At 38.2% G+C, this 8,636-nt stretch overlaps 1 protein-coding gene across 2 annotated transcripts; it reads right to left on the reverse strand.

Annotated features, from left to right (window-relative positions):
- Positions 1-1,771: 1,771 nt before the first annotated feature.
- LOC103697389 (probable aminotransferase ACS12) lies at positions 1,772-7,248 on the reverse strand. 2 transcript variants are annotated; one of them, XM_039117936.1, is made up of 5 exons: positions 6,524-7,248; positions 6,285-6,422; positions 3,228-3,388; positions 2,284-3,148; positions 1,772-2,066 (listed from the first exon to the last, which is right to left on the reverse strand). In XM_039117936.1, exons 1-4 carry the CDS (start codon positions 7,022-7,024, stop codon positions 2,305-2,307), a joined length of 1,644 nt encoding a protein of 547 aa, XP_038973864.1. In that variant the 5' UTR covers positions 7,025-7,248; the 3' UTR covers positions 1,772-2,066; positions 2,284-2,304. The 2 variants fall into 2 exon arrangements, with proteins under 2 accessions (XP_038973864.1, XP_008777458.1); XM_008779236.3 differs by having other exon boundaries at positions 1,772-3,148; positions 6,524-7,247.
- Positions 7,249-8,636: the final 1,388 nt, after the last annotated feature.

Here is an 8,636-nt window from a genome sequence, read left to right on the forward strand (position 1 = left end):
AAGGGTGCAATTGATGTTTTCTTGTTTGTTTTGAACAAAGTCCCCTTGTGAATTTTAAAGTAAAAAGGACTTTACAGAAATAGTAAATTTTTGATAACATCACTTCAAAAGTGCTACTCAAAAAGAGAAGTCAAAAAGTGACTTTTAATAGAATCTAGAAAAACTAACTTTTGGCTTGTGCATTTGTGAGCTTGTTCTACGTCTTTCAAATATGTTAAGCCTATTCACAGAAAGTATTTGCCAAATCAAAATATGCAAATAACCATATTTTGTTTAAAAACTTAAATGAAAATACCTTTTTCATGCATGACATTTTAAAAAGCAGAAAAAACGTGGTTTTGGTTTTGTGCCTGATTATCATTGATATGTGATTGCTGATACGATTATTTATGTTTTCTATAATACGCATGTACCAAATATTGATGCCTTTTTCAATAATTTGGAATATGATATTGGCTACATGAAATTTTAAAAGGAATATAATGCTATATTATATTTACTTGGCATGAATAAGATTTAATGAATTGATAGTTATAAAAGAAGTATTTGAACTAACTATGTTAAATTATGGATAACTTTGTTACTAACGGAAACGTGGCATTATGGATAGCCTCATCATGGGCGGAAATATGATATTAGATAGCCCACGATGGGCAAAACTATGGCATTATGGATAGCCCCGCCACAGGCAGGGACATGGTATTTGAGCTTGATGGTTACAGGTTAGAGCATGGTCGTGGTTAGCCCAAAAACCAAAATATAATTGTTGATGGATATGGATCCTGTTAATGAGAAATAGATGATAAGTCATATGACACCACTAAAAATATTTATGATAGATTTGTGATAATACATAATATATGTTATATGCATATATAACAATTTAAATTATACTGAATGCTCAATATGATATTTCATGGTTTTATGTTTTCACTTTAATATCGTTTATTTGTTATTCTTCAAATTATATTATTATATTTATATGGATGTGTAGAGATTTTTATTGGACTGTAAAGCCCATTTTTTTCAATTTTGCTTTCAAAATTGCAGGATGCTTAATGCTTGGTTGTGGTTTGAGATAGCAAGTGAACAGATGAATAATTAGAATGCTGCTCTAGTAATGAAATTTATAACCAAACAACTCTTGTTATTTGTGAATGATGGATTATTTTATCTTGTTATAAACGAGATTCATATTGTTCAATTATAATGAGTTTGCAACGAATTTATAATTTTTGCATATTCTTTAGGATCTTGCCCTTAGAAATGTGCCCCCGTATCACATGGTCAACCTAAAAAATGGGTTCGGAGTGTGCCAGAGTGGTCTGGTTGTTTCCACATAAGCCGCTAGTTAACTTATGGGCCTCATCTTAGCACCCATTTTTCAGTTCTGGAGCTCCTCCTGCCATTTTTTATCTCAATGTATATGGCTTTAGCTCTGGGGATGACAAAGATAATCCCTCTTCCACTTCCCAGCAAAATTAGTAGCGAACAGTTGCAGAAAAATTGCAGCCGCCAGCCAAAAGACATACTCTAATGCAATTTGAAAGTATAAAAGTTATATGATGCCATCATGCCAGCATCATACCATCACTCCAGTTCATAACATCAATAATAAAAACAGAAAGCCATAAATCTACCAAATGTGTTGCTTTCGCAATCCTGCAGTTGTGATAAAATGCTAAACCTATTCTCCTGCTGCCTGAAAGCATTTCAGAATTGCTTCGAGTATAATAGCAGAACAACAACTAGAATCTTTCATTCTGTAATCTAGGGAGATCAAAAAAATATTTTACATTCCAATGAATATCAAGGTTCCTATAACATACCTGCAAATTTTTGAATCTGTTGCTTTGCCCTAGAAGCAAGGAGAGGATGCTCATGTAACTTTGAATATTTTCTAACCTATTACAACTGAGGCTGAACCATTAGAAACAGGACACGAACAAATGCAGAAATACCATCCACTTAGCTGCAGCAGCTAAAATTGGGATTGGCAGGCATGACTTCAAGGTTCTCAAAAGTGTCCCTTGAAAAGCACCTTGACATTAACATCTCTCCACAACCTGAAGATAAAACTTCTACAAAATGATGTTACAGACAAGGAGTTTTTTTATTAAAGGCAATAATTTCATTCCTTACACATAACATAGAACGCATTCCTTGTCAAGCTCCAACGAAAAGATAGTCTACTTTCCCAGTTTTTGCAGCTTAACTTATTGAAGCAATAAACCACACACCTATCAGATACCCAATAATGTAACTTGAAGATGGTTAATTTACCTGTCTTTTCAACATTGAACTTCAATGGCTTTCAGTGATTCTCCTAATCCTTTCCATGACTACAGGAATATCTTTCTCTGTCAATGTTGTAAAGCAACATCTAAACCATCCAGGTTCAATGCAGTGACATGATGATCCAGGTGTTACATTGACCCTAGCTACATTTAACAGTTTATCCCAGAGCTTGAGCTCCCCTTTCTCACTGTATGATCGAATAAACTTGCTCATGTCTGCCCAACAGTAGAATCCCCCACTGCCACTAGTGCACTCAATGCCTAACTGTTTCAGTCCATCCACAAATAGTGCATACATTTTTTGTAGCCGCTCTCTGTTTATCTCAAGATATTCAGAGATGAACTTTGTATCCGAAAGCATTGAGACAAGCAAGCATTGAGTGGGAGCTGAAATGGAAGAGAACCTTGCCAGCTTTGCAGCAGCAGCCAGTACATGTTCATTGAAGGAATAAATGACTCCCACTCTAAAGCCTGGAAGAGAAAGGTCTTTTGACAGGCCATATATTATATGAACCCTGCTTCTGTCAAAACCTTCTGCATCTAGAACCTCTGCAATACTAACAAACTTACTGCTTCCATGGGTTGACCCAGCAAATATTTCATCAGAAATCAGATGAATGTTTTTCTCTGTAGCAAAGTCAAGAAGGCCATACAATGTTTCCCGACTCAGAATGTTACCGACAGGGTTAGTTGGGTTAGAAACAAGAACAGCACGGACTTTTACCCCTCTTTTCTTTGCTTGACTGTATGCTCTATCAAGAGCAGCAATACTTATGTTGAAGTTATCGGTGCTTCGGCATGGAACAGGAATTAACTCTACCCCAGTTCGCCACTTTATATCTCTGTCCCACCTGCATATAATGAAATTTCAGTTTGCATGGCCTCATTATAATGTACAAGGATGAGAGTTTTGTTAGAGAAAGAGATTACCCAGGGTAATATGGTGAAGGAACAAGAAATGCATTTCCAGGATCTGCCAGACAGAAACTTAATGTTTCAATTGCAGGAGTGGCACCTGCTGTTAATATAATTTGTGATGAATTGAATGAAACTGATCCTTGCATGACTTGACCCATGAATCCAGCCATAGCCTGTTGAAACAGTTGAGGGGGAAGTCAACTAACATGCTTTTTAAAATATATAGACATTCCGCCAGTTCCTCATGAGCCTAATGGTCTAAAAGAACATGCCTACATTCTCAGAGTTTAGTTGACAATGACATTCTTGCAAACTGGAGAAAATACAATACAATAACTAGACAAAAACTGGATGAATATGTCATGCATTTAAACTCAAATAAGACATTAGCTTACAATCTATTATCGGTCATAATTTTCCACTAATAGTAATCCCAATAAGATACAAGACTAAGCACAAAAAGCATGAGAATGCAGACGATAGTTTTGGTTCACATTTTTCACTCTGCATGTTAACAAAAAGCTCTCTGCAGCTTAAAAGGATTGCCATCCACAAATTAAAAAGGTGCAGGATATAAATGCCACTTCTGTCAACCAGAATCACAAAAACAAGAAAACCTCATTCCATCAACCCACCCAGTACATTTTCCAATTGGAAATCGTTTGAGGATGTGGTCAAGGACCAAACATTCTACGGACAAGTTACTCCAAATTCATGTTACATAAGTATGCCACTATATTCTTACAAGCCAATCCGTGCGCATACTAGGAATACAAATTTCATTTACTTTTCTTCTGTGAAGTATGAGAAATGAGACATTCAGGGACTTTATCACAAAATATGACCTTACAAACCACTTCTCTAGATTCTACAGCTAAGGCTTCAGAGACTACTTGTTCCCAATATTTGTATATATATGAAACTGGATATGTAAAGAGAAGAAACCACTTGATGCAAGAAGCCTGTAATCAATCAACAAAACTAGTGGGAATTCCTCCCTTAAAAGCACTTGACTGTAATACTGGTAGTTTTTTGTTGTTGTTGTTGTTGTTGTTACTTGCAGCAGTCATCTCTTTTGGCCTTCACTTGGTTAAATTAGACTTCATTTTATTTTTCTGGCTTCCCTTTTTATCCTCTCCTTGTAAGCTTATCCATCGGTAGAAAGCAAAGTCTCTTTTTTGAGGTAAGAAATGGTGCATCATTTGAGCATGATGGGCAAAAGAAAGAAAGATGAGCTCAACTAGAGAGTACAACTCCAAAACTAGATTACAAAGAATTCTAACCCAACAGTTAAAACTAATGTCAATCATCTCATGGATTGAAACAGCATTCCAAAATTATGCCAAATAAAGGATGGCCATGAAAAATTAGAATGGTCATTAAAATATTCTTAGCTCTATGGACTGTGGATCTTAACTACAAAATATGAGATTTCAGGGAAAACAGAAATTCCATAAAGCCAGCAATTATTTTTAAAGAGCAAACAAAAGGAGGTCACCACACACCACTTTGTTGTTGAAGTTTTCAAAATACTAGAAGATACATAGATTCTTAAGGAAACAACATGGCCGAATTTTTCTTTTTTTCCAAAAGAAGGATGGACCATCAAACATTTGCATTGGAAACCCACAAGTAATAAGATTACTTTTGTCTGAAACCGAACAATAATCATTCATTATTTATGCAATTTAGGCAATTCACTTTGCACCACCATATGTTATATTGAAGGCTTTGAAGTCAGTTCAATATGCGGACTTCAGCCTGCTTTGAATTGTGAGCACCCTGCAGCCTGCAGTGTTAGTTGCATGATTTCATTCCAACATAACCAACCCAAGACCAGTAGCTATTGGTGGATAAGAGGCACTCCATAGTTGGGCTTGATTAGAAAATATTTCTAAATAAGTCATTTTTTTTGCTTTTAACCATTATATTTTCTTGATTCTGATCACAGGTTCTCAAGGTCTACATGTTCCATTCAGCATCTAAAGCTTGCATTAAGCAAATATTCAGAGCTTTTACCTGTATTTTCATAACCAAAAGATACTCTGAATCGTGATTAGTTCTGTTTGAATTGATTCAACTGATCAATCCATCGAGTAAAATGTGCCAACAATTTGTAGCACTCATTATCCTTACAAAAAACATTGACAGTTATCTACAAAGTTAATAGTATGGGTAATCCGGTGGTAGTCAACAATCAATTACAACAGTAAAAATTTAATATAGTATCATGCTTGCCACAAACAATTGCTTAGTGTTATGTAACCCCAAAATATCTAAGAACCATCTCGTTAGTATTTATCTTGCTTTTTTTTATGTATGAATTTCTTAATGTTACACTTCAGTCCCTCCAGGTGCATGAATAATATTGAACCTAATTGTTACCATATCCAGGTACATGAATAATAATAGTAGATCCATTATTGCCCAATAATCTAATCTGAAGCTCAAAGAATTGGGAATTCATTGGTCACCCAGAATTGAGTTCCCTCGTGATTATGGTGGTAAATATTAGGAGGTAACTTGTATTTATCCCTTACATCTGTCCAACTAAAGAAACCTGGAAAAGAGTTGCAGTGAGTATTTTATACTTTATCTGTGACTGCTTACACTGTGGCCCTTCAACTGAACAAATGGCTAACAACAAAATCAAAAATTCAACCCCAAGTGAATGAAATATTTTTTGTAAATTTGTAATTCAAACTATATATAGAATTAAATAAATCGACATGTCAAATTAAAGTCACAGTACAATTGGTAACTTGGATCATATATAACTTCCACACATTTATATGTTTTCATGTGGAGATAGAATTTTTGTTCCTCAAAACTAAATAATAATATATGTATGCTATTTTTCTTCCACATCCCATTTTTGAGAGCATCATTGATTTTTGCCCCCCTCGTCCTTCTCTTTCCATGAAAAATAGTTGATATCCAAAATTAACATCAGAACTAGTACGAAAGCAAATCAATAAAATTAACCAAGACGGGTTAAGCACATGCATTAAGTGAACAACTTTCTTTTTTTAAAAAAAAAGAAGAAATATAAGAAGCTTTCCACCTTACCATCTTCAAATCCATCAGTCCATCATGTGGCTGATAGGTTGCCAATCCTCTGATATTCAAACCCCCGTTTTCCTTGTCACAGGGAAAGGATTCCTTCAAATTACTCGCCAGCCAGTCCCGGACAAGATCCAGCGACAGCTGCTCTAAAACAACAAGAAACCCTAAATCTCCCCACACATGGACCAAAATCAAAACTTTCAAACAGACAGAAAGCCAAGAGACATAACCAAAGAGACTACCTGGTTCTCGGCCAAACCGAGCTGCATGATGCCATCAGGATTCGAGGAGGGATGGTATGGGTCGTCGAGGCACCTCTTGTAGCCGATGTAGTAGAGGGAATCATCAGGCCTGGCGATGGCGGCGCCCCGGGAAGACAGCTGGGCGCGGCCGGAGGAGCCGCGTGGGGAGAGGAGGCCCCGGGAGAGGGACCGGGGGATGGTGGAGAGCTCCGAGAGGTTGGAAGAGGACGGAGAAGGGGAGGGAGGGGAGGGGGAGGGGGAGGAGGGGCGGTTTTTGCGCTTGAGGTAGAGCTGGAGGAAGTAGAAGAGGGCGCAGGGAATGAGGGAGCCAAGGACGAGGCCGCCGCGCCCCTGGACGACTCCCTGGAGGGGAACGATGATGCGCATCGCTGTGCCGCCTCCGCCGCTGCCGGCACCAGCGACGCCGCCTCCGGCGTGGGATCTGGGTGGCGCGGAGTGGTCGTCGGCGTCGTCCGAGTCCAGGGGGAGGACACGGGTCATTGGGGAAGGGAGGGGCGTTATGGGAGGAAGCTCTCCATCGCTCGGACCATTGTTTGTTTTTTTCTTTTGTATTTTTTTCTTTTTTTTTCCTCTCTTTGCTGAGAGATGGAGGGAGGGAAGGAGGGGGCGGGGATAATTAGGCGATTGTGCGCCGCTCCTTGTCGTGACGAGGGTAGGAGGGAGAACGGGATGGATCCCGATATATGGATATTTTGGAGGAGAGGGTGGGGTGCGATGGCGCTGCGTTACATGGGAGGCGACCCTGGTAGGATTTGAGAAGCGACGTAGATTGAGCCTCTGATGACCGTTGTTTCCATAATAAACCGTGGGCCTGCTCTTTTTATTACACCAGTGAGTTTGGCACGTGTGATTCACCTGACTGCAAGTTTTTTTTATTTTTATTTATTTTTTTTTTCTGTTGCACCTGTCGATTTTACAGAGTTTCAAAGTGAATACATCCACTTGTATTGGTTAACATAATATCCTAAAAATAAGTAGGTAAGATTAAAGGGAAATCCTAGATAACCAAGCCGCTATGATGAATTAGATAAAAAACCATACAGTGTGCCTCCTGATTTGCCTCCCCAAAATTATGCTTAACAGCACATGAATTGATTTTTGCTATGAGTCTCCGAATATCTATTATCAAAGGATGATTAGGTCAATGATACTTGGCCTCAGTAGAGATTCAAGAGACAATTGTTTTGGAGGCCCATTCTACCATATCAAGTAATCCGACCGTAAGGTAGTTATTACATGCACAAAACCTTCCCAGGGTGCTCTCAATTTGGCCAAAAGGACCGTCATGTCATAAAATGAACAATCTTTTGCCGCCATAAATACGGATCTAGAATCTTATATGAACAACATGGCCCCTATTTTTCATATTGGCATCAAAGTTGATTTTGAGAAAATTAGAACGTGGGGGTTCCCAAGTGAAATAAACTACGTAGGATGCAAAAATTAATGATGAGGAACCGTAGAGTTCCTTAACACCTAACAACTCTTTTGATGTTCTAGCCTGCATGAAGTTTGCAGCACGGTGTAAAGCTCTCAAGACAATAACTAATGGGAACTCATTAATATTTTCAAAGAGCCATTTGCTTCAGCCAACCAAATGCGATGAACAAGATAGCATAATATAACTCACCTCTAGGCTCCATCTCTCATACAATCAACTCCCTTGACAAATTAAAGCAAAGCCTCCCAATTTTGTAGTTGGAAGGAGATGGATAAACAACTGAAAGCCTCTCTAAACTTGCGTTGTTTTAGGGCGCTCAAAGAGTACATAGTCAATGGATTATTCCACCTTTGTACACTACTTATGATAAGAAGAAATACAGATCCTTCTATGGTGGAATATACTTCTACAAGGCAACTAGTCCCACACCAACTTCCAAAGAAACAATGCAACTCTCAGGTGAGCATCTACCTTCTAGACCCATACATTATCCCTTCGTCTTCTTGAAGCTCCTTCGAGAAGATTATATAATTCAATAAATTGGACTCTCTTTCCACCAGCACTTTCCCACATAAGTCTATCAAGAAAGCCTCCCAAAAGAATCGCCAAAGAGAGTACCTAGGATTCAACCTTGCCTCCAAAGAACTACTC

Source organism: Phoenix dactylifera, unplaced genomic scaffold (assembly GCF_009389715.1).
Source record: "Phoenix dactylifera cultivar Barhee BC4 unplaced genomic scaffold, palm_55x_up_171113_PBpolish2nd_filt_p 000288F, whole genome shotgun sequence".
In the NCBI taxonomy this organism is placed as follows: Eukaryota; Viridiplantae; Streptophyta; class Magnoliopsida; order Arecales; family Arecaceae; genus Phoenix; species Phoenix dactylifera.

What these genes read in the sequence shown, in the direction of transcription:
- LOC103697389 (XM_039117936.1), bottom strand. Translation starts at nt 7,024, where the DNA reads ATGACCCGTGTCCTCCCCCTGGACTCGGACGACGCCGACGACCACTCC. An exon ending in TCGGTTTGGCCGAGAACCAG is followed by an intron (nt 6,423 to 6,523) that starts GTAGTCTCTTTG and finishes GTTTTAGAGCAG; the next exon opens with CTGTCGCTGGATCTTGTCCG. An exon ending in CCTTCACCATATTACCCTGG is followed by an intron (nt 3,149 to 3,227) that starts GTAATCTCTTTC and finishes CATTATATGCAG; the next exon opens with GTGGGACAGAGATATAAAGT.